This window comes from Triticum aestivum, chromosome 7D, assembly GCF_018294505.1.
Source record: "Triticum aestivum cultivar Chinese Spring chromosome 7D, IWGSC CS RefSeq v2.1, whole genome shotgun sequence".
NCBI classification, from domain to species: Eukaryota; Viridiplantae; Streptophyta; class Magnoliopsida; order Poales; family Poaceae; genus Triticum; species Triticum aestivum.
The window spans coordinates 508,609,159-508,626,855 of NC_057814.1; the positions used below are offsets into that span (position 1 = coordinate 508,609,159).

Genomic DNA, 17,697 nt, shown 5'->3' on the forward strand with positions numbered 1-17,697 from the left:
GCACAAATTATAAAGAATACCAATAAATAAACCATGACGGAAGTAGTAACAGTTAGGGGAGAAGTTGGGGCTGTCTTTGGATGCCCTTTTCAGCTCCTACGGGCATGTACAGTGGTGCTATCTTAGAAGTGCCACGTAGGATAAGTGATGGGGTTGAGGAAAAAGAACTCATAAGAAAAGGCTTGTCTTCTCTTATTTAAGAGAAGACAAGAGATGATCTCTTAGCATAATATGTCTCATCATATTTTTAAGGATGACTAGTTATTAAAGATAAGGCTAAAAGATGACCTATTGTAGACATTTTTTGCCACTCTCTAAATTACATGCAAGACTTAAAATAAGACTATCTTATCAATCATTATACATGCCCTATGGGAGTGCTCAGTAGCAATGTTAACCGGAAAACATGTTTCACGGGGCATTTGAGCAAGTTTTTCACATTTATACAGAGATATAGTGATTCTTTTTGGGAAGGTTACACAGCCCTTTTTCACCGTCTAGAAAAACCCATGCCAGGTTGGGGTACGTGTTTTTTTTCAAGAAAATTTCCAATCTATTTATCTTTAATCATGGCAGTACAACGAATACCAGAAATAATAAAAAATTACATCCAGATCCGTAGACCGCCTAGCGACGACTACAAGCACTGAAGCGAGCCGGAGGCGCGCCACCATCATCGCCCCTCCATTGCCGGAGTCGGGCACAACTTGTTGTAGTAGACAGTCGGGAAGTCGTCGTGCTAAGGCCCCGTAGGACCAGCGCATTAGAACAACAACCACCGCAGACGAAGAGTAACATAGATCGGAAGGATCCAACTCGAAGACACACGAACGTAGACGAACAACGACGAGATCCGAGCAAATCCACCAAAGACAGATCCGCCGGAGACACAGTTCCACACGCCCACCAACGGTGCTAGACACACCGCCGGAACGGGGCGTAGGCGGGGAGACCTTTATTCCATCTTCAGAAAGCCGCCGCCGTCTCGTCTTCATGAGCAGGACACAAACCCTAGCAAAACTGAAAGAAACAACTAAAAACGAAACCCTCCCGTCGGCCCTTGTTGAGATCCACCGCGCCCCATGGCCCTATGGCCACCGGAGAGGAGCGAATCTGCGGCGGCGCCGGCGGGAGGCAGAAACCCTAGCTTTTTTTACAAAGAGGAGGCGGCGGCTAGCTATACTACCTTTGATCTATAGTCGCAGTTTTCGGCTGGGGTACGTGTTCGGTGAACAGCACGCCACGTAGGCTCAAAGGCGGATAGACGAGAGGGAGAGCGCGAAAAACGAGTCCATATCAGCGTGGGTGTACACACTTTTCAGAGGACGAATGAAGACATGAACAGGCGGGGTCAGTGCAGGCGTGCCGAATGGATAGGGAAGGACCGCTCACTGACCTGCCCATGCGACACTACACTGCACTACACCCTGCTGCTGCCGTGCCGGTGCAGTGGTACACGAAGGTGTGTCAGCGCGTTGGCAGTGAATCGTGGCCCCCTCTTCTCCAGCAGCCAGCAGATTCAGCTACAAGATGTTTTCTTCTCCTTGGTTTTTACTCTAGTAGTAAATCCTGCCCTGCGTGTGCTCGTGCGCCGTTGCTTTCGTCCACTGTAACAACGCATCGTTACTTGTTTATTAGACGGAGACAGCGACGTGATGGGATGAGCCTTATGATATCAAAGCCTTTCCAAAAATAGTACTCCCTCCGTATGAGCGGCCGGTCGGTCGGGGGAATCGTTTCCCCGAAGCGTGGCGAGACACACCGCGCGTGATGCGTCAAACTCCTCCACGCGGCTCACGCACACTACAAAACACAGTACCACCGTCATCGCCGCGCAGCGTGGGCGGTAGTAGAGCAAGAGAGAGAGAGAGAGAGTGAGAGAGAGACGGGACTACGGGAGCATGGAGGCGGCGGCGCAGACGACGAGCGTTGTGTGCGTGACCGGCGCAGGGGGCTTCGTCGCCTCGTGGCTCGTCAAGCTCCTCCTCTCCAAGCCCCACTTCACCGTCCGCGGCACCGTGCGCGATCCCGGTAAGGGCCTGCCTTCCTTCCTCGCTTCGATCCGTCCTTCCCACCTCCCAAAAATTCCCTTTCATCTTGCCTGCGCCGTCGAAGATCTATGCTCGCCCAGGAGGATGTTTTTTCAGTTTTTGGTGATGGTGGTGGTTTGTTCTGTGCGTGCCCATATGCTGCAGATGCTAAGAATGCTCATCTCAAGGCGCTAGAAGGTGCCGGGGAGAGGCTGCAGCTGCTCAGCGCCGACCTGATGGACTACGGCAGCATTGCGTCGGCGGTCGCTGGCTGTGAGGGCGTCTTCCATGTTGCTAGCCCTGTCCCTTCTGGCAGACCAACCAACCCTGAGGTCATTTTCTCAAGTGCACGTGTTTCACTATCTCAGTTTTACGGGGTTTTGATGTAAAACGAGGAGACATGCAGGTGAACGTCCCAAGTTAGATGTGAAGTTTAGTTCACCTTGAGACCTTGATTTATATTCTCAAGGATTTTCTTCTAGAAATGACCATTTCTTATTCAATTTTTTTATAAAGGGCATTTTTATTAACTCAAAATGTAGCATCAAGTGGATGCAAAGTATGATGAGCAACACCGGCCTCTGCATAACTAAGATGCACACAGCCAAACACTAATAAATTGACATAAAATTAAAAAAAAGGCCGACATACCAGCAACAGTAGATTCATATAGGACCGACACTATGCCTACGTGGAAGGAGGTGGTGGACCGACCCGAGAGTCATATAGGACTACTTCTTATTAATAGGAGTTCACCAGCTGAGTCCTTTCCTAATATGAAGTTGTGGTTACTTCTTGCTGGTTGTAGTTCTTTTGATGTGTGTTCAGGTTGTCTGTAGTGATAACTTTTGGTGTTATCAGGTTTTTGCCTCGTAGCAAGTGGTTTGATTTCATCTTGTAGCGGGTTTGTTAATCCCCAACTAGCTCTCTCTTTCCTATCTCGTCTGCTGTTATGTAAGACTGGATACGTTGTTATTTCCGTTAAGCAATTAATGGAAAGGAAAGCCTGGTTGATAAAATAAAACTTTTTCACAGGAGACATACTGAATTCAGTTTATAACATGTGAGATCTACAATTTTTTACCATCCTTTCAGGATATCCATGTTCCCCTATAAACATAGTTTATGAAATTAGACATATGCACTGGTTCTCCTCTCTATCATTTGTGCAAACCATGACATCAGCAAAAAAACTTAAGGTTAATTTCTAGGAACTAGTGGTATTCTAACAATCTATTACTTGCTTGTTTGTAGGAACAAGTTATAGCCCCTGCAGTAACAGGCACACTGAATGTGTTGAAGGCTTGCAACGAGGCAAAAGTTAAGCGAGTTGTCATAGTGTCTTCATGTGCCGCTGTGTTCAATAATCCTAACTGGCCTAAGGGCAAAGTATTTACTGAAGACAGCTGGTCAGACGAGGATCTCTGCAGAAAGGGTGAGGTAAGTAGGTCAATGCCTTTGCATTTGGTAAAACTTGGCGTGCTAACAATATGATGCTCTTCAGCAAACTGCACAAACCATTCCTGGTCTCTTGTTGTAATTCCTTGCTTGGGATGGCCTATTTGAAATAAGTTATCTGTGTTGTCATTCTGGCAGGACTGGTATTTGCTTTCCAAAACGCGCGCAGAGCGTGAGGCTTTTGCTTATGCAGCAAAAACTGGGCTGGATGTTGTAGCCATTTTACCATCGTTGGTACTTGGCCCCTTGATGCAGCCTACAGTGAATGCGAGCAGCAAAATTCTTCTGAAATATCTCAAAGGTGGGTGTGTTTATCTTCGGGTTCGCTTGCTTTACATGCACTTGTATGAAAGAATGAAAGACGAGTCAATATTGCTCTGTGTAAACTTGGGCATCAGACAATGATGTCTGCCCTCTGTTGCTTGTTTCTAACTGAGCCAAGCATCGCACAATGGACCTTTGTACTTTTAAAATCAAAGTTGTTCAAAAGATCAAACTAGTTTAGGCTTATATATAGTTTCGTTTCTGTAAAACTGAAATACCTCTCTTTTGCAGGAGAACATGAGACTGTAGAAAATAGATTCTGGAATCTAGTGGATGTTCGTGATGTTGCCGATGCTCTTCTTTTGGCATATGAAAATCCAGCGGCATCTGGACGGTACATCTGCAGTCCAGTACGAATAAAAGTCTCTGATGTCATAAGCATTCTGAAGACCTTATATCCAACGTACACTTATCCCAAAAAGTAAGCGCCTTCCTCAGCAGGCAAATTTGTTTCATCTTATTCTTACTACTGTTTCAATCCTCACAAGCTAGAGGCACTTACTATACCCTAAAATGCGTATGATATGGAAGTATCCTGCTTTTTTTTTTTGACAAATACCTCTCCATGCTTAACTTGGACGCAACCTGCTTTCTCTCCGAATTGGTTTGCAGCTTTACGGAGGTGGAAGAAGGTAACGTTATGAGTTCAGAGAAACTTCAGAAGCTAGGGTGGACCTTCAGGCCTGTAGAGAAGACCCTCGGAGACAGCGTCGAATCCTACAAAGCATCTGGCATCCTGAACTGAGCATCCAACTAGGGAAAGTAATAATGCTTGCAAACTCCTTCTGGTTCATGTAAGCAGTGAAACAAAATAAGCTGGTGACACAATCATCAAGGGAATCACGTGAAATAAAAGAAAGATTGGAATATTATGTGTGTTTTTATTCCTGAGGTCTTGCGCGGTGTTCTGGTGCTTCTATGAGTGACTGCCTGCATATATTGTGTGATTACTGAACCTGTTAAAGCATGAACATATTGCCTGGGCGAGTGATAGGCGCCGGCGCGCCGGCCCAAAAATTTGGGCCGGTCGCTGCACTACCACACGATAGGCCACTTCTAAACCGTACGATCATTCGTTCGTCTCACAAAGAAGCAAAAAAAAAAAAAAAAGAAAGAGGATAGAACCCAGCACAACCGCTCATCGTCATCCGCACTCGCTGGCTTCCCGCACGGCGGCACAACATGCGCTCGTCGGCCGTCCTTGTGACCCAGGCTTGCCCTCGGTTGCTCGTGCCGGCACGCCACAACAAGTCACCATTGTCGTGCCCGAGGTCGCCATTGTAGCTCCCGACCACCCTGTGGTTGCAGCACGGGGACACACTGTCGCATCTCCCCCACCAGGCGCTGTTGCAGCGCCGCCACCACCTTTGTCCCCTGTCCCAGCAAATCGACTCAAAGGGAGGCGATGGGTGGGGCTGTTGGGGCAAGGGACTTGGAAGTGGTTGGTTAGCTTGTGTTACGTGTTATGGAATGGGTATGAAAATTCGTAAAGTGATATGAATCAAGTGACCGGTCACAAAGATTGATCGGTCAGTGATGACATGTCATCAGTGACCTCCGAATGTGGAATGATCGGATCATATCTGACCGGTGACAAGTCATCAATGCTCCTGTAATCGCTATCAGCGTTGAGTTGTCCGCCAATTGACCGGTCAATGATGACTTATTTTAAATAGTCATGAATGATGCACATTTCGTGTCAGTCAATGTTGACCCTTATCACTGACATGTGGCCAGAGACCAGTCAGTGATGAGGGGTCAGTAGTATACCAATCTATAGTAGTGAGAGGGTGATCTAGCTAAGACACTTGGGATCAGCTCTCAGTTCGCCTTAGCACCACACTCTCAAAATGTTTAGCACCACCCTGGGTTGCACTGAAAGTTGGCCAATTTCGTTGTGGGAAGTTGAGACTACTTTGGGCCTGTGTAGTTCTCCGTTGTAGATGCAACCGCCACACCTCGCCAACTCTCAACTCGATGGAGCTGCCGCTGAGCTCCTCCCCTGTCAGGTCCCAAGGTCGCGCCTCCCCCCCCCCCCCCCCACACACACACACACACATCCCGACCCTGATTGTGGCTATGCCGACTCCCGCGTCGCGTCCCGAATTGAGATTGGGCACCCCCAACTCCTTGTCGCGAGCTCGCCGTGGGGCACGACCCTGCCACACCCACCTCACCGTAGACGATGGAGACGCCGGGTGAGGGAAATTCCAACGCGGATCACCAAATGACGTGTCCGTGAACAACCCAACCATCCAACCGTGTTTATCAAATCTAGATTGTGGACTATGACTGGGGTGAGGTGGACGAAGAGAAAATAAATGTGGACAACCGAATCAACTATCAGTGGGCCAGTCAGAGGGGATTTTAAACGCCAGGGGTGATACAAACAATTTCTTTGATCGCCAGTGGATGGCTAAAACTGTTTGGGCGGTCTGGTCAAGACAATGTGGCGACGCGGGAGTTGCCCTGAGAGTACACTAAAAATTGGTAAACTCTAAAATTAAAATAAATTGACTCCGGGATTTTATTTGGGGGGCGAGTGTACTGGGAATTTGGGATCCGCGGCACCTCATCATAATCCAGAAACTGTTATTGGGACAGCCCCGCTTCACCGTACTGGAGATATATAGTACTCCTACTTATTATCGAGGATTTGCCTCAGTTACCGGTGGTCTCTTTCAGTTTCGGGTCGTAGCACAGACAGGAGGAGAGACATGGAGGCGGCCGGCGCGGGGAAAGCGGCGGCGCCGGCGGCCGTGTGCGTGACGGGCGCGGGAGGCTTCATCGCCTCGTGGCTCGTCCGGCGCCTCCTATCCAGAGGAGACTACGCGGTGCATGGCACCGTCCGTGATCCCAGTAATCTTTTCTGGAGATGATCCATCCTCTTGTCCCTCGCAGATCTAGGTGAAAGGAGTATTTAACAAAAAATTATCATATTTCACGCAACTGTGCCTACCAGCTATCACTTTACAAATTTATACCGAAAACTACCATTTTTAATTAATCTTTGACTAAAAACTACCATATCTAAAAAGTGGCTGATTTTGCTCGTCTAAACCCCTTTCTGACAGGTTGGGCCCACTCGTAACCGTTGATGTGGCACAATAGCCCACTCCGTTAGATTGACTGTTATGTTGACCGCTATGACATGTAGGGCCCACATGTCAATCTCAATAAATATTCTCAGTTTTTTGAACTTTTTTTTTAAAATTTAGTCACTGACTTAAATCTAAACCAATTAGTACTTAGACTGACCACATGGGCCCGTTTGACAGTGACCCAGGCTGATTATGGCTGACCAATTAGTACTTATGTTGACCATGGCTGAGCTCCAGGTCGAGTCCAGGCGCGACGGGGGCCATGGCTAGCTCCCTCTCTCTCTCCCGGGGGCGTCCTGGTAGCTGGCCTTGCGCCCCTTGGCGCTGCCGCAGTAGACGCAGACCCGCCGGAACCGCGACGCCCGTCGCTCCGGCGCCGCCTCGGCCACGCCACTGTCCTCCGCGACGCCGAGCGCGCCGCGGCTCGGCTCCGGCGGCGCCAGCTCCGGGCCCATCTTCGCGGCCGGCGTGGCCCCGATGGCGAACGCGGGCGGCTCCGCTACTACCGCCGCCGCCGTGATGCTCGCGTGCGTGCGTGCCGGCGGCTGCGGCGCGCGCGAGAGGGATTTGTTGGGGAGGGGAGGGAGCAGGGGGAGTGGGAGAGGCTAAGCGGCGAGCGATGGGGGAGAAGAGGTTGATCTCCGCCGTCCCTCTTGCCGTCATTCGCCGTCGGCGATGCGGACTATCCCTGTTCTTCCTCCATGGGAATCTTAGAGGAAGGAGATAGAAATGACATGCGGGCCTTATACGAGTTGACGGTCAAACTTGACGGTGCTGACTTTTTTAGTCCTGACGTGTGGGACAACCCTGTCATAATCGAGTTTAAACTAGCCGAATCAGCCACTTTTCAGAAATGGTAGTTTTTAGTTAAAGATTAGTTAAAAAATGATAGTTTTCGGCACAAATTTGTTAAGTGGTAGTTTGTAGGTAAGGTTGCGTGAAATGTGGTAGTTTTTTTTGTTAAATACTCAGGCGAAAGCTTTGCTGCGCCTTATTAAGATGCGAAGTTCCCCGTCTGCAGGCGACCCCAAGAATGATCACCTGAGGGCGCTGGACGGCGCCGGCGAGCGGCTGAGGCTGTTCAAGGCCGACGTGCTGGACTACTCGAGCGTGGCGTACGCCGTGTCCGGCTGCGTCGGCGTCTTCCACGTCGCCAGCCCCGTCCCCGCCGCTAAATCTGCGAACCCCGAGGTACACAAGAGCTAGCTGCTGTGGCTGCGCTTACACGTTCAGGAAACTGCGTGTGCGATGGTGATTAATCGGCTGCACGGCGCAGGTGGAGCTGCTTGCCCCGGCGGTGGCCGGCACGCTGAACGTGCTCAGGGCCTGCCGCGAGGCCGGCGTCCGCCGCGTCGTCGTGGTGTCGTCGGTCGGCGCGGTCTTCATCAACCCCAAGCTCCCAGAGGGCCCCGCCCTGGACGAACACTGCTGGTCCGATGAGGAGTACTGCAGAACAACTGAGGTGACGACCCGGTCTATTCTCTCTCTCTCTCGCTCTGACCACTCAGGAGTAAATTAAGCTGATTTTCCAAAATGCAAAGGAGAGCGATGTAAGCATCAGCTCCAGTTGTTTTATGTTGACGTATAAATGTATTGTCTAATTTCTTCCATCAGATCCGTCTTTTGGTTGCATTAGCTAGAGCATGCAATTCTACATTTTTCAAACTGATTTTCATGAGAAAACTTGCATCAGTTTGTTTCAAAAAGTTGTTTTCATCCGGTTTCTACTTACTAGTACTACTAAACTGACATGATGGCTTATGTCAGAACTGGTACTGCCTGTCCAAGACACTAGCCGAGCGCGAGGCACTCTCCTACGCAGAGAAGACCGGGCTAAGCGTGGTGACCGTGTGTCCCTCGCTGGTGTTCGGCCCTCCGCTGCAGCCGACGGTGAACGCCAGCAGCTTGTTCCTCATCAAGCACTTGAAATGTAAGCTCCATTTTGCGCCCCTTGATCTTTTCGCATTCAGATTCAGATATGCTTTTCGCATTCAGATTCAGATATGCAAATACAGATGCAGCTCTTGCCAACATACGGCTGATTTGATCTTGATCTACGCATGCAGGCGACGACGCGGACGCCATGGAGGACAAGGTGAGGAACATGGTGGACGTCAGGGACGTCGCCGACGCCCTTGTGCTGGCGTACGAGAGCCCGGAGGCGGCCGGCCGCTACATCTGCAGCGCGCACGCCATGAAGGTGTCTGAAATGGTTTCCATCGTCAGGAGCATGTACCCGAACCTGAACTACCCAAAGAAGTAAGACGCCACACTTAATCCGCTCGCCTACGCCACGTATGTGCAGTGATTGTGTGCAAACTGACAGTAAGCTCGTGATTTTGACGGCGGTGACGATGGTTTTGGCAGGTACGTTCAAGCGGGAGATCAGAAGGCGTTCAGCTCTGAGAAGCTGCGGAGGCTGGGGTGGAGGTTCAGGACGTTGGAGGAGACGCTCAAGGACAGCGTTGAGTCCTACATGGCTGCAGGAATCCTAAACTGAGCTTGGCCATGCATGGACTGTCAAACAAACTGAATTTGGCCGTGGTGTGTGTGTGCAAAAGGAGTGAGTGTGAAGCGTAACCAGATGTTGCTAGTTTCAATTCATGGGCAGCTGGTTAGCTGATTTGTGCCATGATCAAACTGTACCCTGAAAATTGCAGGGTGTTTCTTTTTTGCGGGAAAAACGTTCTTGTATTACTCAAAAATTGAGATTCTTCTATTAAGATACTATAAGCTCGCCGCTTGGTGCATCGAGAGTTGTGGGGACGCTATAGGTCTATCCCGAAAGGGTGTGTGTCGCTGGGCAAGGCGGTTTTGAGAAGGTATTGCCTGATTTTTTTGTTAAACTTTCTTTTTTATGTTTTTCACCGGTTTTAATAATGCTATTTTGATTTTTTTCCTGCTTTTATTTTTCTTTTCCCTTCTCTTTTTATTCTTTCATTTTATTTTTTCACATGTTAACTCATGAATATTTATTAAAAGGCATGACATTTAAAAAAATATCAAGTTATTTTGGAATTCACAAATATTTTCAAATTTATGAACATAATTCACTAGTATTTTTAACCCTATGAACATTTAAAATTTTTGAACCTTTTTCAAATGCGCAAACATTGTTTGAAATCCACAAAAATAAATATATCTGCATACATTTTTTGAAATTCATGTTTTTTATTAGCAACATATTTTAAAATGCAAGATTTTTTAAAAACAATACTTGAACTTCTTTTGATTTAATAAACTTCTTTGAATAAAATATATTGTACGTCGTTTACGGAACTAGCAGTGGAGTGAGCACAAAAACAGCTAAGCGAGCGAGCGGAGCACGGTGTTGAGTAAGCAAGAGCTTTATGGGCCGGCTGATGTGAACATTATAATAGCCCCCCCCCCCCCCCCCCCCCCAAAACCACCACCACCTGACACCGAGGCCGGCTTCTAAAAAAAAAGCTGACTTCGAGGACAATAAGCACTACACAACCACACACCCAACAACTTCACTCACCTCTTAAAATAAATATCGTCTCCATCGGTAGCCCAACATGATATACAACGTAAGATAATACTACTAGAATATAATTAAAACTCAAGCTAATGTAGATAAAAATCAAGACAAAATAATCGATCGTAATAACCCTCTGGAGACAAAAGAGTTAAACCCATGAGTGAAGAACGGCGCGAAACGCGTGTTAGCCTCTAGTTAAAATCATGTGTGCTAATATTCAAGATGGCATATGGACCCGATCCTAGCCAGACAACACAGTTTGGCCTTGAGATCTATCAAAGGTTGCGGTAAAATGACTAGCACTATTCTGACTACGTCTAATATAAGCAATACAAGAATCACACTCCTTCATGCTTTCTTTTATTTCATGGATAAGAAAAGGCATATCTTGATCTCTTGTTATTATCGCTCTTTACCATCGTTGCAACCTCCAAGCAGACCGACTCAATGTCAACAATCACATTACTCCATTTGTAAGGCCAATGATAATCCTTCCATGAGGGCTATAATTTCAACTTGAAGTGCATCATTGTATGAAAACAGTCGCCGGCTAGAACTAAAAGTAATGTTGGCCATCTGATCTCTCAAGACCATTCCAGCTCATGTGGACCCATCCAAGAAGTAAACCATTTGTGTTAAGTTTGACCAGGCCCGGATTCGGAGGAGTCCAAGTGCATGAAACCGAAAGAAGCTGGCCATTATGACATGTGCTCCTAGTGTGCAGGAATCATGTTTTGCTAGGAGTTTTGCTCTTCATTGGGTCGTAATAAGGATCCATCTCAATAGAGTGAAGAGTAGCCAAATAGCTTGAGAGGAACCTTGTAGAAACTTCAATTGGAGGGGCAGGCGAGTGCACCAACTCATTTCAGACAACGCCATATTCGTCGTAGCAGCATCATAAACCGGAATCACATTGATTCATCCATATCACAAATAGACCGTATGAACCATTCATTACCCTTTGGTCCATTAACTCATAAACCGAGCGAAATCACATCTGCCTTAAGTGGAAATTAGCCTGATTGTAGGTTCAGGGGCGATCCAACGATCACGCCGGATCCTAGTATTTTGCCCATTACCAATCCGCCATACTAAACCTTTTTTCAAGAGGTCTAGACGATGGCAAATAGCCTTCTGCCAAGTAGATGAAGGGTTCCCCGTGTATAATGTATCCTCCGGTCTGCCATTTGGGCGCACGTGAATGTTGTATCCACTAGTTTGCCATTAAGGTAGTATTTAGCATGGTGAGTTCATGACTCATTATGAGTGTTTGCAACAATCTCATGATGTAGTGAAGATCATCGTTATGCACTTATGCACCCCATGCTTTTTTTTCCTGTAAATGTTTAGGCATTGTACAATGCATGTTGCTTGGGAGATGTGTTTAGAGAAATAAATCAGCTTTTTATGCTTATTTGCAGAGGATATACACTTAATTAGACACTCGTCGTGTAGAGATAAGACCGGTGCTTAAAAAAACTTGGTTTATTTTACTATGAGTTGGACAACTGAATTCTCACTGTATTGATTTAGAGTCACATGGGTGCGTTTATATACCACGCGATACACATATTGTTACAACAGAAAAGAGGATAAGCCAGCGACTACGCAGGAGGTGGAGCGACTACGCTGCATGCGGAGTGGTTGGCGATCGTGGGAGCGTGGTCACCGTGGGACTCGGACCATCTCGTTGGCCTTCTGTACGTGCGTTGAGTGGTGTCTTCGAGCACCTCCCCCCCGGCAGCCGAAGCGGGGTGAGAACGGACGTTGAGGCTGGCTCGAAAGGCGGCGAAGACAGTGGTCGGAAGCCCCTTGGTGAAGACATCAACGAACTGCGACGAGGTCGGTACGTGGAGAACGCAGATCTCGCCCAAGGAGATGCGTTCGTGGACAAAATGGAGGTCGATCTCCACGTGCTTAGTCCTCTGGTGCTGGACAGGGTTGCTGGACATGTACATAGCACTGACATTGTCGCAGTAGACGATGGTCGATCGTTGCGGCGGCCGTCGGAGTTCGGTGAGGAGTTGACGAAGCCACACCGCCTCGGCAACGGCGCTGGCGATGCCCTTGTACTCGGCCACCGCGCTGGAGCGGGAAACCGTGTTCTGCCGTTTCGAGGACCAGCTGACCAGCTTGTTGCCGAGGAAGACGGCAAACCTGGAGGTCGACTTGCGGGTGTCGGGGCACCCCGCCCAGTCAGCGTCCGAGTACGCCGTGAGGTCGCCGCCAGATGATCTGTAGAACTGCAAGCTGAGCTGAGTGGTGTCGCGGACGTAGCGCAGAACGTGCTTGACTAGCTGGAAGTGAGCTTCGCAGGGATCGTGCATGAACAAGCAACACTGCTGAACAACGTAGGAGATATCAGGCCGGGTGAGGGTGAGATACTGTAATGCCCCTGCAAGGCTGCGATAAAGGGAGGGATCATGAAAGGGTGCGCCGGCGGTGGCGGACAGCTTGGAGGTGGTGTCGACGGGTGTGGGCGCAGGTTTGCAGTTTAACATGCCGGCGCGATCAAGGATCTCAAGGGCATACTGTTCTTGGGAGAGGTGGAGGCCGGTGGTGTGGTGATGCACGTTGATCCCTAAGAAGTGGTGGAGCGAGCCCATGTCACTCATGGAGAATTCACGATGGAGAGCGGCAATGATTGATACGTCTCCATCGTATCTACTTTTCCAAACACTTTGCCCTTGTTTTGGACTCGAACTTGCATGATTTGAATGGAACTAACCCGGACTGACACTATTTTCAGCAGAATTGCCATGGTGTTATTTTTGTGCAGAAATAAAAGTTCTCGGAATGACCTGAAACTTCACGGAGAATATTTTTGGAATTAATAAAAAATACTGGCGAAAGAATCAAGACCAGGGGGCCCACACCCTGTCCACGAGGGTGGGGGCGCGCCCCCTGCCTCGTGGGCCCCCTGGTGCTCCACCGACCTCAACTCCAACTCTATATATTCATGTTCGGGGAGAAAAAAATCAGAGAGAAGGAATCATCGCGTTTTACGATACGGAGCCGCCGCTAAGCCCTAATCTCTCTCGAGAGGGCTGATCTGGAGTCCGTTCGGGGCTCTGGAGAGGGGAATCCGTTGCCATCGTCATCATCAACCTTCCTCCATCACCAATTTCATGATGCTCATCGCCGTGCGTGAGTAATTCCATCGTAGGCTTGCTGGACGGTGATGGGTTGGATGAGATTTACCATATAATCGAGTTAGTTTTGTTAGGGTTTGATCCCTGGTATCCATTATGTTCTGAGATTGATGTTGCTATGACTTTGCTATGCTCAATGCTTGTCACTAGAGCCCGAGTGCCATGATTTCAGATCTGAACCTATTATGTTTTCATGAATATATGTGAGTTCTTGATCCTATCTTGAAAGTCTATAGTCACCTATTATGTGTTATGATCCGTTAACCCTGAAGTGACAATAATCGGGATACTTACCGGTGATGACTGTAGTTTGAGGAGTTCATGTATTCACTAAGTGTTGATGCTTTGGTCCGGTACTCTATTAAAAGGAGGCCTTAATATCCCTTAGTTTCCAATAGGACCCCGCTGCCACGGGAGGGTAGGACAAAAGATGTCATGCAAGTGCTTTTCCATAAGCACGTATGACTATATTCGGAATACATGCCTACATTACATTGATGAACTGGAGCTAGTTCTGTGTCACCCTATGTTATAACTATTGCATGAGGAATTGCATCCGACATAATTATCCATCATTGATCCAATGCCTACGAGCTTTTCACATCTTGATCTTTGCTTAGTTACTTGTTCGTTGCCACTGTTACAATTACTACAAAACTGCTACTGTTACTTTTGCCACCGTTACCGTTACTTCCATTCTACTTTGCTACTAAATAATTTGCTGCAGATATTAAGTTATCCAGGTGTGGTTGAATTGACAACTCAACTGCTAATACTTGAGAATATTCTTTGTCTCCCCTTGTGTTGAATCAATAAATTTGGGTTGAATACTCTACCCTCGAAAACTGTTGTGATCCCCTATACTTGTGGGTTATCAAGACTATTTTCTGGCGCCGTTGCCGGGGAGCATAGCTCTATTCTTTGAGTCACTTGGGGTTTATATCTGCTGATCACTATGAGGAACTTGGAAGACGAGAAAAGCAAAATTTATCCCTCAACTACGAGGGGATGTAAGTAACTGCCATCTAGCTCTGCACTTGATTCACCTTCTGTTTTGAGTAAACTTGCGACACCTAAACCTGCTTCTGCTATTAATTCTTATATGTCGCATGTTATTGATGATGGCACTTCTGCTATGTATGAAACTACTTCTATGCTTGATACTACTGTGCCACTAGGTGAATTTCTTGATGAACAACTTGCTAGGGCTAGAGAGAATGAAGTTATTGAAACTGATAATATTGATGAAAGTGATGATTCTCCCCCTAGATATGAATTACCTATTGTACCTGAGGGTTATGTTATGGATGAAGAAACTGCTAGAGACTTCCTTGCTTGCAATGATAGATATGATCTTAAGAAATTATTAGCTAAGCTGAAAGAAAAATCTTTGAATGCTAGAATGAAATATGACCCTGCTTTTGCTACTTCACCTATCTGTGTTACTGATAAGGATTATGATTTCTCTGTTGATTCTGAGATAATTACTTTGGTTGAATCTGATCCTTTTTATGGCTATGAATCTGAAACTGTTGTGGCACATCTTACTAAATTTAATGATATAGCCACCCTATTCACTAATGATGAGAAAAATCGCTACTACTATATCCTTAAATTATTTCCGTTCTCATTAAAGGGTGATGCTAAAACATGGTTTAATTCTCTTGATCCCGGTTGTGTGCATAGTCCCCAGGATATGATTTATTACTTCTCTGCTAAATATTTCCCCGCTCATAAGAAACAAGCTGCCTTAAGGGAAATATATAATTTCGTGCAAATTGAAGAAGAGAGTCTCCCACAAGCTTGGGGGAGGCTTCTCCAATTACTTAATGCTTTGCCTGATCATCCTCTCAAGAAAAATGAAATACTTGATATCTTTTATAATGGACTAACCGATGCTTCCAGAGACCACGTGGATAGTTGTGCTGGTTGTGTTTTCAGGGAAAGAACTGTTGATCAAGCTGAATTGCTATTGAATAATATGTTGACTAATGAAAATAATTGGACACTTCCTGAACCAACTCCTAAGCCAACTCCGAAGAAAAGGGGTATTCTATTTCTCAGTCCTAAAGATATGCAAGAGGCAAAGAAATCTATGAAAGAAAAGGGTATTAGAGCGGAACATGTTAAGAATTTACCACCTATTGAAGAAATACATGGTCTTGATAACCCGACACAGGTAGTAAAGGTAAATTCTCTCTATAGATTTGATGAAGGTGATATTCCTCGTTATAAGTCTGCTAGCCCATGCTTAGATGAGTTTGATAATTTTATTGTTAAACAAGAAAACTTCAATGCTTATGTTGGTAGACAATTGAAACGAAATGCTTATATGAGTGAACACTTGAGCGATTATATGTCTAGAGTTAAAGGTGAACTTAAACTTATTAGTAAACATGCTTCTATGGTTACCACTCAAGTAGAACAAGTGCTTAAAGCTCAAAATGATTTGCTCAATGAATTAAATAATAAGAAGAATGATAATGCTATTAGAGTTGTGACTAGAGGGTGTAAAATGACTCAGGAACCCTTGTATCCTGAAGGCCACCCTAAGAGAATTGAGCAAGATTCTCAGAGAACTAATGTTGATGCACCTAGTCCTTCTAAAAAGAAGAAAACAAAAAATGATAGGACTTTGCATGCTTCTAGTGAACCTGTTGTTGACACACCTGAGAATCACAATGATATTTCTATTTCTGATGCTGAAACACAATCTGGTGATGAACATGAACCTAGTGATAATGTTAATGATAATGTTCATGTTGATGCTCAACCTAGCAATAACAATGATGTAGAGATTGAACCTGCTGTTGATCTTGATAACCCACAATCAAATAATCAACGTTGTGATAAGAGAGACTTCGTTGCTAGGAAGCACGGTAAAGAAAGAGAACCATGGGTTTAGAAATCCATGCCCTTTCCTCCTAAACCATCCAAGAAAAAGGATGATGAGGATTTTGAGTGCTTTGCTGAAATGATTAGACCTATCTTTTTGCGTATGCGTTTGACTGATATGCTTAAAATGAATCCTTATGCTAAGTATATGAAAGAAATTGTTACAAATAAAAGAAAGATACCGGAAGCTGAAATTTCCACCATGCTTGCTAATTATACTTTTAAGGGTGGAATACAAAAGAAACTTGGAGATCCAGGGGTACCAACTATACCATGTTCCATTAAAAGAAACTATGTTAGAACTGCTTTATGTGATCTTGGAGCCGGTGTTAGTGTTATGCCTCTCTCTTTATATCGTAGACTTGATTTGAATAAGTTGACACCTACTGAAATATCTTTGCAAATGGCTGATAAATCAACCGCTATACCTGTCGGTATTTGTGAGGATGTGCCTGTTGTGGTTGCAAACGTTACTATTTTAACGGACTTTGTTATTCTTGATATTCCCGAGGATGATAGTATGTCGATTATCCTTGGTCGACCTTTTCGAATACTGTAGGGGCTGTTATTGATTGCAACAAAGGCAATGTCACTTTTCATGTTAATGGTAATGAGCATACGGTACACTTTCCAAGGAAACAACCTCAAGTCCACAGTATCAATTCTATTGGAAAAATTTCAACGATTACTATTGGAGGTTTTGAATTTCCTCTTCCTACTGTCAAGAAGAAATACTCCCTCCATTTTTGTATACAAGGCCACAAACCCATATTACAGGTACCAAGGTAGAAATTAATGGCTACTTAAACCAATGTTGCAAACTAGTCTTTCTCCTTGCTTGACGTGTTAATTAATGTGTATTTTTCTCTTCAACGCACAACAAGACAACTCTCTCACTCCTCATTGGTTGATTAATATGGTGCATGCAAATCAATCTTCTCACTCCCGCATGCATGCATGAGGTATTAATGTCTTCAGTTGCTAGTACGAGTCAAACCTCATCAATTTTACATCGTTTTGTGTTAGTGGCCCTGTATAGCTGCAAATTGTAATTTTGATAGTGGCCTTGTATACAAAAATGGAGGGAGTATGATATTCTTATTGTTGGAGACGTGCATATCCCCGTTGAGGTAACCTAGTGTTATTTGAAATTTCTCCGGTTTCATGCGATTCGGAATGAGTTTGTTAACAAGACTTGATCAACCTTCTTTGTGGATTCCTTTTGATGAGCATGA

At 46.0% G+C, this 17,697-nt stretch overlaps 2 protein-coding genes across 2 annotated transcripts; both read left to right on the plus strand.

Annotated features, from left to right (window-relative positions):
- The first annotated feature begins 1,731 nt into the window (after positions 1–1,731).
- Positions 1,732–4,681, plus strand: LOC123169554 (cinnamoyl-CoA reductase 1). The gene is made up of 6 exons (XM_044587421.1): positions 1,732–2,031; positions 2,196–2,362; positions 3,285–3,470; positions 3,627–3,789; positions 4,044–4,233; positions 4,425–4,681. The coding sequence occupies exons 1-6, from the start codon at positions 1,902–1,904 to the stop codon at positions 4,555–4,557; spliced, it is 969 nt and encodes a 322-aa protein (XP_044443356.1). The 5' UTR covers positions 1,732–1,901; the 3' UTR covers positions 4,558–4,681.
- Positions 4,682–6,489: 1,808 nt separating this feature from the next.
- LOC123164001 (cinnamoyl-CoA reductase 1) lies at positions 6,490–9,663 on the plus strand. Its single transcript, XM_044581414.1, has 6 exons — positions 6,490–6,671; positions 7,935–8,104; positions 8,190–8,375; positions 8,681–8,843; positions 8,980–9,172; positions 9,281–9,663. Exons 1-6 carry the CDS (start codon positions 6,530–6,532, stop codon positions 9,411–9,413), a joined length of 987 nt encoding a protein of 328 aa, XP_044437349.1. The 5' UTR covers positions 6,490–6,529; the 3' UTR covers positions 9,414–9,663.
- Positions 9,664–17,697: the final 8,034 nt, after the last annotated feature.